At 36.1% G+C, this 16,770-nt stretch overlaps 1 protein-coding gene across 8 annotated transcripts in view; it reads left to right on the top strand.

Moving 5' to 3' along the window:
• The window catches only part of MBD5 (methyl-CpG binding domain protein 5), a 375,179-nt gene that overhangs the window by 348,963 nt on the left and 9,446 nt on the right, over positions 1-16,770 (top strand). For all 8 annotated transcript variants that reach the window (XM_033113043.1, XM_033113042.1, XM_033113046.1 and 5 more), the window contains one exon: positions 11,953-12,026. In XM_033113043.1, the coding sequence (XP_032968934.1) occupies positions 11,953-12,026 (74 nt within the window). The remainder of the gene's footprint in view (positions 1-11,952; positions 12,027-16,770) is intronic.

The raw sequence follows: 16,770 nt of genomic DNA, 5'->3' as shown, positions 1-16,770 counted from the left end.
TTTCTTGCACATTATCTTTTAAAACCTTCTTAGCCTCTCAGGTTTTCATACTGTTTCTGTCTACCGAAGTAAATGAATCCAAGATCCTGTCAGGTCCCACCAGATAAAAATCTAGGTTAACTCAAGTTTTAGAATAGATTTATTGTCTTACCTCCCCTCACCCTCCACGTCCCACAAACCTATCATTTGTTTTCTGTTACAGTCTTTGTTCTCAGCAGCCACTTCAAATTCTTTTTGGAAGCAGGCAAAATAGAAAAACTAAATAATTTCATTGACTGGATCGCAGGTTGGTACTTCAGAGCAAAGCAGGCACCCACCGCTCGTGTTTTCTGGTCGTCTGAGTAGTCTCTGGACTGAGACATCAATGGTGTGATTAGAGCGCTGGTATCTGCCAGGGGCTGAGATCTTCATGTTGTCCATAAAGTGATACTTTAGCCAACTGTTTGTCCTGATAGTAAATGACTGGGCCAGTTTATGAGTTTAGAAAGGCACTTTGAATCTTTGGTGGGGTATTAAATGTAGCAGAATTGCAAATAACACATTATAAATGTTATGCAATTTCTGAGATTACTTCCTAAGAGGTCTGATTTCTAAACATCAGATACTGTAGGAACACAGTCTACGGAGAACCAGAGAAAGCAGAGTGTGTGGCAGAAAGAGGCAAGGGCTTTGGGCATTCTGACGAGATCTTAATCCCAGCTCTGCCAGTTACCAAAATGGTCCTCGGTAGGTATATTCATCTCCCACAGCTGTAGTTTCCTCACCTCTCAAGTGGGAATATTAATTCGCACTCAAAATAATGTTTTAAGAATTAAATGACATACCGTAAATAGATTATCCAGCACACAAAAGAGGCTCAGTAAAAATTAGCCTCCTCATCCCTATTTCCAACGGTAGACAACCTGATTAAATTGGATTCCACCATTATGGAATTGTGGTAATTTGACCTTAGTTATTATTTACCTCTGCATTATCTATGAATGATTTATCCAGGTTGAAGATGAAAGGTTTGTAAGGAATATATTTAATGAATGAAGTAGTTTATAACTATTTTTTATAAACCTCAGCACATCATACAAATTGGCATATCTGATTATAAATTAATAGTACCGTGTTTCCCCGAAAATAAGACCTAGCCGGACCATCAACTCTAATGCGTCTTTTGGAGCAAAAATTAATATAAGACCCGGTCTTATTTTAATAATATAAGACTGGGTATAATATAATATAATATAATATAATATAATATAATATAATATAATATAATATAATACCAGGTCTTATGTAATATAATATAAGAAAAATTATATTAATTTTTGCTCCAAAAGACGCATTAGAGCTGATGGTCCGGCTAGGTCTTATTTTCGGGGAAACGCAGCAGCTGTTCATTTCAAGCAGAAGTTCTACTTGGAAGCGTTTCAAAACACTTAGTTTGTTGAGTGAATTTGAAAGTCCTCCTCTCCCCAGTGTTTCTAAAAAAATACAAACTCAGACTTTCTACCTTCATAGCCTCTCCCCACTCAATAATATTAATTAGTAGAGATTTTGTAAAGTCTGAAAAGCTGGGCTGAATCACCCCTTTTTATAATACTGTCCCAATGTTGAAGCTACATGACAGTCCTGAAGGATATTATGTGCCTTGTAATATACCGTTCAGGAAGTGGTATCTCCTTACTAATACATTTTTTCCTTTGGCTATCAGTTTGTAATGAAGTACATTCTGGAAGGTATTTATACTTTTTCCAAATAAATGGTGCAAGTTTCTCTCTCAACCCTGAACTCTTTGTAGTTTGAGGTTCCATGGCCAAGAATAAGATCTCAGGGCTGTGTTCCAGTACCCAGTCATGGACGGAGAGATGCCCTGCCAAATCTTGGCACAGTATTAGGGAGCTCTTAGAAAGAAAAATGGTTTTCACTGGCACTACACTTATATGCTATGATGTGCAGACATGTTAAGCCCATACAATTGTGGGGAGAAACAGTTATCTTTATGTATTTATTTCAATAATTATTTAAAAATAGAAAAAATGATCTTGTTTTTTAACATATATTTTGTCATTATCATCTGCCATCTTTGATCTTACATAAACTAGCCTAAAAGGGTTGACTCTCAAGTAATAGCCAAAAAATAAATTTGTTACTTTTTTTCTGAGTAGAGCATTTTTACTCTCTTTGAACCTCCTTCCATTGGTCTTCACATTTCGTTACTCTTATATTCAATGTATAGTCTGACTCCAGCCGAATTTAGGAAAGGATTTATTTCTAGATTGGCACCAAAAGAAACCATTTCTTTTCAATGAAACATTTGTTGTTGTTTTACAGATAGAGACATCTCCTGATTACCCAGGAAAGTTCTACATTTCGGTGTAACACTACCTGATTAAATGAAGATGTGTTTTAAAAAGCAGTGGGTTGGGTGCTCCTTTTCTAGATTCACAATTTGACTTTTTTTCATACAGTTATATTGGGCAGGTAGAGATCAAAGTAGCTCTACAGATAGTCATTCAGAACAGCGAGAGCTCATCGTTATTAAAACTCATAACCAAATTGATTTGGGACAACACACTTTCTGTATGTCAGTCAGCATCGCATGCACACACATTTTGACAATGTGGAGGAAAACCAGAGACAGCTTACCATCATATTCACGAAATGTATAACTTAAATTGAGCCTGGGGACTGAATTTGGGAGATGTGCCTTCCTGTGATGTTTAAACATTTTATTTTCAAGAATATTCTTTCCGTGCTTATCAGTGTTAGCCGTTTGTATTGTTTGGTGCTGTAATTCTCTGTTGAGAGTGTTCTTTGTGTATTCCCTTTGCCTCATATGTTTTCTTAACCTCTGTTGGAAATGAATCCTTTTCTCTCTACCCAATCAATATCCACAATATTTGGGCTGCATTTTGCCTGGTGGGGCAGCAAGGGCAATCAATGCTCTCTAGCAAAAGAATCTTCTTGAAAAAGGAGCAAACTAGTTTCTGAAAAGTAATAAGCAAGATAAGATCCAGGATAACAAAGTTAGTGCCTGATCAAAATTTGAGAAAGAATAAAAATGAAGAACTAGATAAGAACAAAAAAGTGAATATTAGGAAAAAAGACTAACCTGAGTAGAAATCTTAGGTAAGACTAAGATTTACTGAATTGTGGAATATTGTGAACATTTTTTCCATTCACAGATAACTGAGTCAAGGGAAATTTCATATAGGTAGTAGCAAATGCAGTCTCCAGTTGGAGGCAAATACATGCTTCTGTTACATGAGATTTTAAACAGTGTTTCTTTAGAAACACGAGTTTATCCAAAACATGTAATTCTGTTTAAGTATTGTGGATCAATATGAAATTTCTTGTCACATTTAGAATAGATTTACTCTAGTCCTGTAATATAATTTTCTAGTACTTAAAGGCACTGCTATCCAAAGTGAAGAGGAAAGGAAGCACACACCAAAAAAAATACCTCCGATAGTGTCACTGACTAAAACTGTAATAATGTGGATTTGGTTGTTAGTTCATTGGAAAAAATTGAGATTCATTTTAGTGATGTTTCCATGAGCACTATTGTTGGAAAATTAGGTTCATTCTTTCTGTCACAGGTGAGTCAACATTGTACCCCAAATTATTTATTTATCGTTAATTCCCATTCTTTCAAATATTGATATATTGCACTTAAGTTAGCAAGACTTTTTCAGCTTGAAGATTTTTAAAAAGTATTTACCATATAATAAATGTTTGATAAAATGAACCTAATAAATCCCTCATATTTGCTTAATTCCTCAGAGCTGTATTTCAGCCAAAATTGCATGTTTTCTGTACTATTATTTAGTGAATTTTTTCTTTAAGTTCATTTACTCAGTTATTTATTCATTCAATAAATATTTTCTTGAACACGTATTATGTACTAGGCACTATTCAAGCCACTTTTTAAATAGCTTCTTCAGTCTTATTCTAAGGTGTAATACCGTGTTTCCCCGAAAATAAGACCTAGTCAGACAATCAGCTCTAATGCATATTTTGGAGCACAAATTAATACACGATCCGGTCTTATTTTACTATAAGACCTGGTATAATATTATAATATAATATAATATAATATAATATAATATAATATAATATAATATAATATAATATAATACCAGGTCGTATATTAATTTTTGTTCCAAAAGATGCGTTAGAGCTGATTGTCCGGCTAGATCTTATTTTCAGGGAAACAGGGTATATGTGAAATCTTAGGTAAAATGTTTCTCATGTATGTTTATATGAATACATAACTATTAAAAATGTGTAAAGATCTGTCCATGCTCCACCTAAAATAATGTCACATGCCACCAGTGGCACTTTGGGAAAGACTGCTTTGGTGTTTATAAAGCACCTTTATGTTCATTGTCTTTTTAGATTCTCTCAATGATGCGTAAAGATGTACACAATTATCCCCATTTTACAGATGAGAGAACTGAAGCTCAGAGAAGTGACATTCCTAAGGACACAAATCACAGACATTTAAGCCAAAGCCCAACCCTGGTCTCCTAACTCTAAGCTTTAGCACTCTTTACATGATATCATTCTGCCAACAACAGGAGCTGATGACATTGTAGAGATGGGATGGGGAAGTGAAAAATTGAAAGGGGAGCTTGAGATCAGCTGCCTAGTCTCTGTTATGAAACCTGTAATGTACCTGGTGCTCTATCCTTTGACCTATGTATGACAGCTTTGCTCACCAATAGATAGCAGCAAAGTAACCATCAAGAGATTTAATCCTGTTCTCAGGATGAAAGCCTGCAGGGAATTTTAACATCATTTCTAGTTAACTGGCTCTATTCAAAAGTGATCTAGGATCTTTCATTCAGGTTCTTCTTTTTTTTTTTAAGATTTTTATTAAAATATAGCTAACATACAATATTAAATTAATTCAAGTGTACACAATAGTTATTCAATATTTATATATCTAAAGAAGTGATCACCATGATAAGTCCAGCAACCATCTGACACTGTACCCCATTATCACAATATTATTGACTATATTCCTTATGCTGTACATTACATCCCATGACTCTTTTGTAACTACCAGTTTGTACTTCTTAATCCCTTCACCTTTTTCACCCTGTGCCCCAAACCTGCTCCTGTCTATCACCCTGATAAATCTAGTACCCACCTGACACATACATAGTTATTACAATATAATTGACTATATTTCTTATGCTATACTCTACATCCCCATGACTACTTTGTAACAACCAATTTATACTTCTTAATCCTTTCCCCTTTTACACCCACCCCCCGAACCCCCTCCCATCTGGAAACCATCAAAATGTTCTCTGTATCTATGAGTTTGTTTCTCTTTTTTTGTTAATTTTGATCTTAAATTCCACATATAAGTGAAATCACATTGCATCTGTCTTTCTCTGTCTGACATTCTCCACTCAGCAAAACACCCTCCAGGTCCATCCTTGCTGCTGCAGATGGCAAGAACCCATGCCCTTCTATGGCCGAGCAATAATCCACCATATACATGTACCACCTACTCTTTATCCATTCTTCCATCGATGGACACCCAGGCTGCCTCCATATCTTGGCCATTGTAAAAAATGTTGCAATGAACATATGGAAGCACACATCCCCTCGAAGTAACATTTTGGGTTTCTTCGGATAAATATTCTGAAGTGGGATTACTAGGTCCTCCTTTGTCTCTTGTTATAGTCTTGTTTTGAAGTCGGTTTTGTCTGGTATAAGTATTGCTACCCATTTTTTTTGTTTGTTTGTCTGTTTTCATTTTCATGAAATATCTTTTTCCCATCCCTTTACTTTCAGTTTGTGTGTATATTTCCATCTAAAGTAAGTCTCTTATAGGCAGCATACATAAGGGTCCTGTTATCTATTCAAATACCCTATCTTTTTATTGGAGTATTTAATCCATTTACATTGAAAGTAATTGTTGATAGATATGTTGTTGTTACTATATATATATATTTTTTCATCTTAATGAAGTCCCTCTAAGAGTCCTTTTAATTCTGGTTTGGTGTTGGTGAACTCCTTTAGCTTTTTCTTGTCTGGGAAGCTCTTTATTGTCCTTCAATTCTAAATGATAGTTTTGCTGGGTAGAGTAATCTTAGTTGTAGGTCCTTGCTTTTCATCACTTTCAATATGTCTCGCCAATCCCTTCTAGCCTGCAAAGTTTCTATTGAGAAATCAGCTGTTGGTCATATGGGAGCTCCCTTGTAGGTAACTAAGTGCTTTTCTCTTGCTGCTTTTAAGATTCTCTCTTTGTCATTAACATTTGGCATTTTAATTATGATGTATCTTGGTGTGGGCCTCTTTGGGTTCATCTTATTTAGGACTTTCTGTGTTTCCTGGGCTGGTATGTCTGTTTCCTTAGTCAGCTTAGGGAAGTTTTCTGTCACTATTTCTTCAAATAGGTTTTCAATACTCTGCTTTCTCTCTTCTTCTTCTGGTACCCTTATGATGTGAATGTTGATATGCTTGATGTTGTTCCAGAGGCCCCTTTAACTCTCCTCATTTTTTGAATTTTTCTCTTTTTGTTGTTTTGATTGGGTGCTTTCTGCTACCTTATCTGCCAAATCGCTAACTCAGTCCTCTGCTTCATCTAATCTGCTGTTGATTCCCTCTAATATGTTCCTCATTTCAGGTATTGTATTCTTCATTTCTCACTCATTCTTTTTTTATGTTTCCCATCTCCATATTTATGTTTCTTGTCTCTTTTTGAAATTCTCCTGAGATCATTGAGCATCCTTATAACCAATGTTTTGAACTCTGCTTCTCATAGATTGTTTGTCTCCTTTTTGTTTAGTTCTTTTTCTGGAGCTTTGTTCTGTTCTTTCATTTAGGACATGTTTCTTTTGTCTCCCCATTTTGGCTACCTCCCAGTGTTTGTTACTGTGTAGTTGGTAGAGCTGCTATGTCTCCCTGTCTTAGTAGAGTGGCCTTATGTAGTAGATGTCCTGTGAGGTCCAGTAGTGCAGTCTCTGGTGACCTGAGCCAGGTGCTCCAAGTTTGTCCCTTGTGTGGGTTATGTGTGCCCTCCTGTTGTTGTTGAGCCTTGGTTACTGTTTGCACTTCAATTAGAGGGACTGACCCTCGGGCTGATTGGTTGTGAGGACTGGCCATGACTACAATGGAGGAGCTGTGGTGTGGGAGCTGACCCAATAGAGTAGGGTTCACTTTAGTGGGGCTCTGGTGCCTGCTCAGTCTTACCTTTGGGTGTGTCATCCTCAGAGGGCACTGGATAGTGCTTCAGCTAAGTCTGAAGCCAGCCACCATGTGTATGGCCCAGGGGCCTTCTGATAGGGGCCCTGTTGTGGGCCAAGTTCAGCTGCATCCAGTACCCTGCCTAGAGCCATCTGCCATGAGCCACAGAGCTATCTGCTGATGGCCACCACCTGCACTGGGCTGGGAGGTACCTTAAGATGCCAAGCTGAGAACCGAGGCCAGCTGCTGCTAGTGCTGGACTTAGAGATGCTCAGTCAGAGATATGGGACACACTAAAGCCAGATGCTGCTTGTTTGGGTTTTGTGAACCTTTGAGAGATTTTAGGAATGTCTGTAACATGAGCCAAGACAGGCCATTTATACATGGAAGCCACTGGAAGCAGCTTGGGTGGGCCTGAATTTTGGGTGGGGTGGGGTCTCAGGGAATCAAGATGAATGAACAGTGTTAGCCAGGTTGATGGAGACTCAGATATGGTGACCACCTGTGTCTGTGCACCGAGAGTGGGAGGACTCAACAAAGAAACAATAGCTTCCACTAGCTTCTCTGTCCAGGAGAAAGGTGCCCCTCCAGCCCTCACTCTGAAGCCAGATAATTCAGTTTGTCCCTGTATGTCCCTGATTGGAAGCTACTGTCCCAGTACTGGAGCTCAGAGCAAGTGAGTCCATCAGTGAATAAGTCTATGCTCAGACCCTTTAAGAGAAGCAACTAGGAGTGCAGCCACACTCCATCTCACTCTGCCACAATCTCCACTGGTTCTCACAGCCAGAAGGTATGGGGACTTCTCTCCCTTGCACTGAAATCCTGGGCTGGGAAGCCTGATATGAGGTTGGGACCTCTCGGTCCTTGTGGGGGGTTACCTCCCCAGCTGAGATATCCCTTCCAGTTTTTAATGGTCACACACAGGTGTGAGACCAGCCCATTCTCTGTCTCTGCCCCTCCTACTAGTCTTCAGTTGGCTTCTTCGATCCATCCTTAGAGGTAGGACTTCAGTTCAGCTAGATTTCAGGTGATTCTCAGTGATGGTTATTCTGTAGTTTTAGTTGTAATTTTGATGTGGTTGTGACAGGAGATGAGCACAGTGTTTACCTACTTCGCCATCTTGACAGGATCCCTCAGGTTCTTCTAATCCCTCAGGTTCTTCTTATATTCAGAGGGTCAGTTTGGCTCTCTGAAAGGTTTTGTCTCCTTTTTTCACAGACTTTAAGTTATTCCTGAGATACACTACATGTTACTGTGCTGACGCCAAGTCAAACTTAATTAAATTACCAAATGTTTAATATGTGTCTTGTGAACAAAAGAAACAACCAGAAATTCAAAGTTGTTCAGAAAACTGTTAAACCTCCACTATGTAATGTCTGACCTTATGGATATGTTTCTAACCTGACTGAACAGGTTATAGGATTATTTATGTCTAAGAATTGTTATATCTGCAGAATTGAATGAGTGAAAGAAGGGATTTAGGAGTAAAAATGTATTCAACATATGTGTATATTTATACCTGAGATAACATGTGAGTTATAAATACATATGAGTTCTGAGTATCTTTTTCTAATTCTTAAATGACATGTGTACAAATGTCATGATGGCCATTACTATAGCATCATCATTACTAGAATGAGAATATGAAAGCCAATGATGAGTAAAAATACAATATAAAGTCTTCCCCCAATTTCTCACCTACATAGGAATTAATTTATTGAAATCCTGGCTTGTGGATATACAAAAATACAAGATTATAGTTACAGATTAAAGTATTCTGTCTCAAATTTCTAGCTCCTTCAGTGTAAATTTTATTAAAAATATGTGTTTAACCTTTTTAATGTTTTATATACATATATAAATACAAATATATAATATATATATAATAATATATAATATATATTGTATATATATAAATATTTTATATATATATATATATTTGATTTCCCAGTACTTCCCTCATTTACAAGTTAACCAAGGAATTTATAAGGGAGTGTTTATTAAGTCATTAAATATTATTTCTATTTCACTAGAAATTGAATTTATTTTGTTCTTTTCTGATACCATTGGGGGGGTATCTTTAAAGATCTTCTTGAATATTGTGTATGTGTATGAATATTTCCCCAGAAACAAAACATACCCTTCATGTGTTACATTTCACAATACTGTAGAGTACTAAAATTCTGAAACAAAATAAACATTTAGCTCTGGATATGTATGATCCTGTTATATCAGAAATGCACAAAAATGCTGTGTATCTTATTTATATTTAGTTTCAGAAAGCACCATCATTGCTTTCTCTGTCAAGTTCATTGAATCCTTTATAAATAATATAGTTCATTGTGAGAGTAACTTAGAGCCTTATAGGCAAAATTAAATGAAGAAATCATGGTAGAGAATTAGTTCAGAAAAACCATCAGGAAATTATCCAAGCATAAAAAAATTTGAAGACAAATTTGGGCAAATATTATCTTAATTTCTGTAAAAATGTAATTCAATTTAAAATAATTTGACTTATTTTTTGAGTGTGTGTGTGCGTACTTATATACATATGTGTGTATATGTACATATATGTGTGTATAATATATATAAAATGACTGTATATTTCAATATATATTGGAGTTGGTATGGTAAAGAGAGGTTGAGTGCTTTGTAGTCAGACATGAGTTTCAGTGCCGTCCATGTTACTTAAACTCACTGAGTCCCAGCTGTAAAATAACAAATAGAATACTAGTTTGCAGTATTACCATATTAAATATAAAACAGTGCCTTTTACATAAAAATTCACAGGAAATACTTCTACGGCCCTTTATTCCTTATTTAATTAAAATTAAAGATTTTAAAAAATAGTTTGACTTAACTTAGGCTTTTGGGGTTTTTTTGTTTTTGTTTTGTTTTGTTTTGTTTTGTTCTGTTTTTAGTTAAGACCAATGGGGAAAGTTTTCATTGTGATATCTTAATTTGTTTCACTGTGAATCTGCTTTCTGTTGTCTCCATCCATCCCTTCTGACACCAGTTTGCATCTAACTGAAGTTTATGTTACTGGAGAGCTTCCTTCCTGCTGTCACGAAGGTCATTTAAATATAAGGGGAATTAGCTATAAATTACATAAATGTAATGTATGAAATATCTCTCATATTTTTTGTGTGTGAGTGAATACAAAATGGAACCTCATTTCTAAAATGAAATGTGAAAATGTATCCAGACACCTGTTTTTTATTTAAACACATAGATAGATAGATAGATAGATAGATAGATAGATAGATAGATAGATAGATATTCATCTTACTTAAGCTTTTCCAGTCATCCTAATAAGACATTTTCTTAATGGCTCCTGTTAAGTATTGTTGGAAGAAAAAGTTGTCTCTTGTCTTGGCACATGATAGATTGGTTATCCTCAATGAACTTGTGTGCATAAGATATTTGGATCCTTTAGGACAAAATACAAAAATCACAGAAAGGAAAGTATTTTCATTATTTCACTGTTTTTCCTCATTAAATAATTAGAAATGCTTGTTTTCAGACTTGACAATGGAAACCCTTTGTTAATCACCACTGTGTACTAGATTTGAAGGGGGTGTCAAAGGACAATCATTTATAAATGGTATTCATGAGTCAGAAAGATTTAAAGAAAAGGTTAATAATAATTTCCTTGTTTATTAGTGTTTATTTTCTTACCCGTGAGGCATTTTGGCAACCTCTGAATTTTTATATAAAAGTAGCATAGGGGTGGGGGAAAAACTGGGTTAAGGGGTGGCCTGGGGATTTGCCTTGAAGTTGTGTTTATACAACAAGCAACACTGTCTTTACTTAGATTGTCTTTTTTTTTTAAGATCAATAAAAATAGCAATTGTTTTTCTAAATGTGTTTTTATTGACAAGTTACACACAAGTTTTCCTTCCTATTTATTAATTGTTGTTCCTAAGAAAGGTGACTTCAAGACCCATGATAAAGATCACTGGGGTGTGTGGCAAAGGCTGTACCTCCCCATCCCCACAGAACGCCCAGCTACCATTTGGTGGCCACACTGTGAAGAGATACCAGGCTTCACACAGGCTGGTGGTGATAGAGCAGAACAGGGAGAGGACCCGCCCATAAGGTGTAGCCACACCCTCTTCCCACATCAGTAAGGACTGTGCGTGGCCTCCCTAATGCATAGTAGGTACTAATAAGTGCTCTGTGCTTGGCCAAATGGTCAGCTGGACTTGTCGCATTTTAATTCTCACAGCAATTCTAGCAGGAAGATAGGTATTATCACCCTCATTTTAAAGAGGAGGAACCTGAGGCTCAGAAAATTTAAATGGTTTGTTCATGCTAGGAATTGAGATCAGATTGATTCAAACTTCAATCTCTTGGCTCCAAAGCCCACCCCTGTCACTAACCACTGCTTTTGTCCTCCTGATGGAATATGGACTTGCAGTTTCTGAACAGCAGTGGAGAAAGCAAACCAGGATCTCTGATTTAAATGACTCTGTGAATCGAAAGTTGGGGTTATTTAAATTCCAAGCTCTGTTCTTAAAATACTATTTTCAAAATGTTGACAATTTGAAAGCCAAACAGTCTTTCATTTCCATTGATGTTTGCAGCCTGGAGTCATGGAATCAACCTCTGCTTGAGAGGACATTTGACAGGGCAGTGAAAGTTTTAAGCCTCCCCTCCCCCAGGGCAGCGCCTGCTTGTACAGCAGGAAAGTAAAAACAGTGTTAACAATTGCAGTTCTGGGTAACGTGGTTTGGTCTTCATACCTTCACTTAGGTGGAGCCCGAGAAGTTGAAGACACTAACAGAAGGTTTAGAAGCCTACAGCCGAGCCCGGAAAAGAAACAGAAAGTAAGCACTATTTTTCCCCCCATTTTTGTTTCTCAAGGATATAATTTACTGGTTTTCCTTCAAAGGGACAATGAAATCTCACTGATTTTGACCATCTGGTAGCCTGCCTGAGAACAGTTTAGTAGTGATCGCCAAATAGAACCATTTATAGACAAGCTGGATTAGCAATTACAGAAAATATTTTCTTAACAATTTATACTGTGTATAGGATTTCCCTCTTCATCAGCTCATTCCTCACTCCCTCCATCTCTATCTCTCTGATTTAGTGGACAAGAAAATATGGTAATATTCTCAACATGTAGCAATTAAATTGTCTCTGAAGGTATAGCAAAAGTCTCTCCATTTGCAATTCAAATACTTGGGAGAAAATATTCCAGTTGTACACATGTCAATAATTTTGGCAAATTAACTGTTATTAGTCAAAGTGATGGTAAATACTTATATTTTTCTTAGGACAGGGGCAATAGGTTTTCTTCAGAATTATAACAAGAAGTTGAACTCCGGGATATTATTATTCAAGTTTTTCTAGATCTTTATATTCTGAGTAAATGTAGTATGGACAAATATGTAATGTTTGAAACACAATTTCCACTGTGATATAATGTAGTTTTTATGTGTCATAATTTATTTCATTTTAAGGTAGAGAAAGGCAAATGTTTTTCTGTATATGTATATGGAAAATTATTTTTAAAAATATATAATCAACATATCTGTTCAGTTACTATACTTTTCATATTATCAAGTTTCTACGAATTACAAGATCAGAATGATTAATAGTGTATCTTGTATAAAAGGATTATATAATGATACCAGTATCTATTAAAGGGTACTCTCTTTCTCTTAGTGGCATCTTCTTGCCAGAGGTAAAATTTTAGAATTCAACAAATCTCAGGGAGACTCTTCACCTCACTGGAATGTCATAAAAAGATGCCAACTGCAAGGGGCAAACTCCTGGGTCTCTGGATTTCCCCCATAAATTTGCTATTAAGCAATTTCTGAAAAGTAATGAGTAACAAACAGTGATTTAAAATTTTTTGCTTCAAAGCCAGTTTACTGTTTGTGGTGAATTTATGTGGATCCCAAGTGGCATTATCTAAAGGAACTCTCCTGAAACCATAAACTTAAGAGTACATATTGGAGAGGGAAAAGAAGAAAAGATGCAGCACACATTAGGAAAAACAGCTTTATTTATCATACTGTTGCCTAAGTGGACTGATTTGCCTTGTAAATACCCAGAAGAATACTTTACATTTTGCATATGTGATTTATGCAATCACACGATGGGCCAGAATTACTGAGCCCATTTATAGATGAGGACACTCAAATCCAAATAGCTTAGTTAGTTGAAGGTCCCATGAGTGATAAATGATGTGTTAAACCCAATCATTTATTTATTCCCCAATTTAAGGAGACTAATTTAGAAAAAAAAAAAAATCTGTGCAGCTCACACTACTACAATCCTGGGACCTCACTGTTTAGTGAAGGAGACAAGTCCAGAAATGAATAATTTAAATGTTAAAATTGCAATGACCGCAATGTGTGTAGTCTATTTGGGGTTCATAGAGAAGTGGCATTAAACTCAGGTAAAGGAAGGCTTCCTAGAGGAGATGATATCTGGATTTAGCCTTACACAATACGTAGGTGTTAGCCAGACAAAAGAAACAAGGACCAAGATGGGGGGGTGGGTAAAGAGGAGGGTTAGTGTTTAGATTAGATCAGCAGTTGGATTTGGGGACAGGAAACGATAGAGATGTTGCCCAAGGTGTAAGCAGGAACCAGATTGTAAGGGCCTAGTGAGAACCCAGAGGATCCCTTATCTTATTGGAAGTGCCTGAAGGAGACAGGTGGTTGGATTTTCACTTTAGATATGGCTGTGTGGAGGATAAATTTTAGGGGAACAATACTGGAGACAGGGAGAGCGTTTAGGAGTCCATGGCAGAAGACGAGGGAGGATGAGGACTCAAACCAGGAAAGGAACAATGAGGACGGAGGAGAAGGAATGTGGTGTAGACATTTTTAGGAGGTAAAACTGACAGAACGTGACGGTGATTGACTGGAATATGAAGGAGAAGAAACAAGGACACTGTCAGGGTTTTAGTTGGGGTGACTTGGTAAATGGTGAACCCCCTGACTGAGATGGAGAATACAGGGGAGAACTGCTGAGTGCACTGGGGGGTGTTTGTGGGACAGGTCGGACACGCAGGTCTGAAACTGGGCAGAAGTGGAATTTGACGATGTAAAAATGGCTGCAATCACACCCAGAGATACGTTGACCAATTTGAACAGTGGGCTAAGGATTGAAAGCTGGGGCATTGGAACATTTACTAGAGATCATGAAGAAGATGTGAAGAATGGTGAGAAAGTAGGAGGAGAATCAGGGGTAAGAGAGCAGGGTGTTAGAAGCCAAAGACGAAACATTTCCAGGATTAGAGAATGCTCAACAGAGGTCCAGTGAGACAAGAACTGCAACACCTCCATTGAACAGGGCCGTTGGAAGGTTAACCTTAGTGAAAACAGTATCCACTGGAGTGTGAGTATAAAAACGAAGTGGTCGTGGGTTGAAGAGTGAATAAGAATAAGGAAGAAGCGAGAGCTGATGTAGATTATTTTACTCTTCTTTCTACCGTTAATGTGAAAAGTTCCTGAAAAATAACAATAGGAGAATTTTTAAGATGACAAAACAGTTGACTGCTTTTGTACACTGGGGGAAAAGGGAGAGAGGAAGAGACTGAAAAGGGAAGAAGGCATTTGGAACAAGATGGTGAAGAGGTTGGTTTTTGACCTGAGTTGAAATCCTGTTTCTTTCACTTCATAGTCGTGTGCCTTTGGGTATGTTGCTTAATTTCTCTGAGCCCAAATTCTTCATTTCTAAAATAGGCACATTAATACCTACTTCTTAGGAATTTTATAGCATATGTAACACAATTGGAGCCTCAACACACTACTTGGCCCAAGATAAATATTTAGTAAATAGTTATTTTTATTATAGAGATATAGGTGAAAGAAACAAAATTATCTGATATTTTTGCCAGTTGAAACATTCTACGACTGTATTAAATGTTTAGAACTTTACGTAGTCATTTTAATCCTTAGTATCCTACAATTAAATTGTACCATAAATAAATATCTTTAAACTGATGTGCTTATTACAGCCTAATCACAACAGAAATATTAACATATTTATTGAAGACACTACTCAGGGTCATTTTGTACTTAAAATAGGAAATAGCTTCGCTAAAGAAAAATACCAAAGCTGTTAGAAGTGTTATGATTTTCATTTAAGTGAGGATCAAATCTTCTGTCTATATGTACACATAAACTATTTGGTAACCTGATTTTTATGAATCTGGAAAATGAAAGCAATGAAATAAATCACACTTTCACTTTAAAACCAAGAAATGATACTTAGTGTGTAAAATGATCTTAAATCTGCATATTTACTCTATGGATTGGTTTCAGAGTCTTAAGATTCTTAATGTTTAAGTCTTAACCCAATGTGTTCTGTTCTACATGAAGGGAGTTTCTTAAATTCTAAACTGCAACATGCAATTTCTCATTTCCCTCTTATTTCTTGTACCATTCACAGATGTGTACCTGACTTTTATTTATTAATTAGTGAAGATAAGGATAATGTGTGACAATATAGGCAATGAAGATGAGAAGTGGCAATTATCTCCATTAATAACTCGAAATGTGATTATATGAACATCTATGGCTTAATCAAGTAGGTTTTAGAGTGTCCATTAGTAAAAATGTTTATTATTAAATGTCAGCGGGGTATAGAAAATAGTAGAAGAGACACCACAGGGAGGCCCTCTGAACTGGAAGACTGAATTTTTACTAATGGCTTATTTCATGAACTCATGGAGCTTTTTCTTCGTCTTTTAAGTTTATTCTTACCCGACGTGACAAGTGAGTGTAAAAATTGGTCTGCAGATTTGACCTCTGGGAAAGCCTCTCTTTACCTTTTGATTCTCATGATGCATTCAACTAATGTCATGCCCTATATCTCTGTATCTATTCTCTCTTCCAAAAGTAATCGTTTCCTCCTCTATTACCTACTTCAGTTTGTTAAAGAGAAAAAATATTAGTGATTTAGCTTAAATTAATACAAGGTATTTGCAAACATTTTAAACATCTTGTTGAGGAATGAGGTCACAAACTCCTAAAATACTGTGTTTTCATTCAATAAGTAATGTTGAATTATTTTTGTATTTTAATGGTGATGATATTTTAATTTTTTATATTTAGGTAAAAATTTTCCATGACTCCTTATTTATTACTTTTGAAAACTATTTGTATTTAAATATTTTCCTCATTATGAAATTAGAATTGGTTCACCAGTTCTCCATAAAAAGTCATAAAATAGTGCATACAAACAGTTGTCGTAATATTTACTTCTTTGGATTGTTGTAAGGATTAAATGAGATAATGTACATACAGATTTATTATAATTCTTGGCACATAGAAAATGTTCAATAAGTAGTAGTTTATTTATTATTAAGATAAAGGTGAGAGAAACAAGATTTTCTGATGGTTTTTCAAGGAAACATGTTACCTTCTTCTTAGACATTAAGAACTTTATGTAGTCAATTTTAAACCCATAAGATCTTACTATCAAAATGTATAACAAATAAATATCTTTTAAAACTTAATGTTCATACTTTTCAATACAAAAGAAATATTAAGAATAAATCTGCCAGGGTGCCAAAAAATGCATACACATGTATTCATCTTTTGTTAT

The sequence above is a fragment of the Rhinolophus ferrumequinum genome, chromosome 8, assembly GCF_004115265.2.
Source record: "Rhinolophus ferrumequinum isolate MPI-CBG mRhiFer1 chromosome 8, mRhiFer1_v1.p, whole genome shotgun sequence".
Classification (NCBI taxonomy): Eukaryota; Metazoa; Chordata; class Mammalia; order Chiroptera; family Rhinolophidae; genus Rhinolophus; species Rhinolophus ferrumequinum.
The sequence above is the reverse complement of the archived record's forward strand: the minus strand, read 5'-3'. Positions and strand labels throughout refer to the sequence as shown.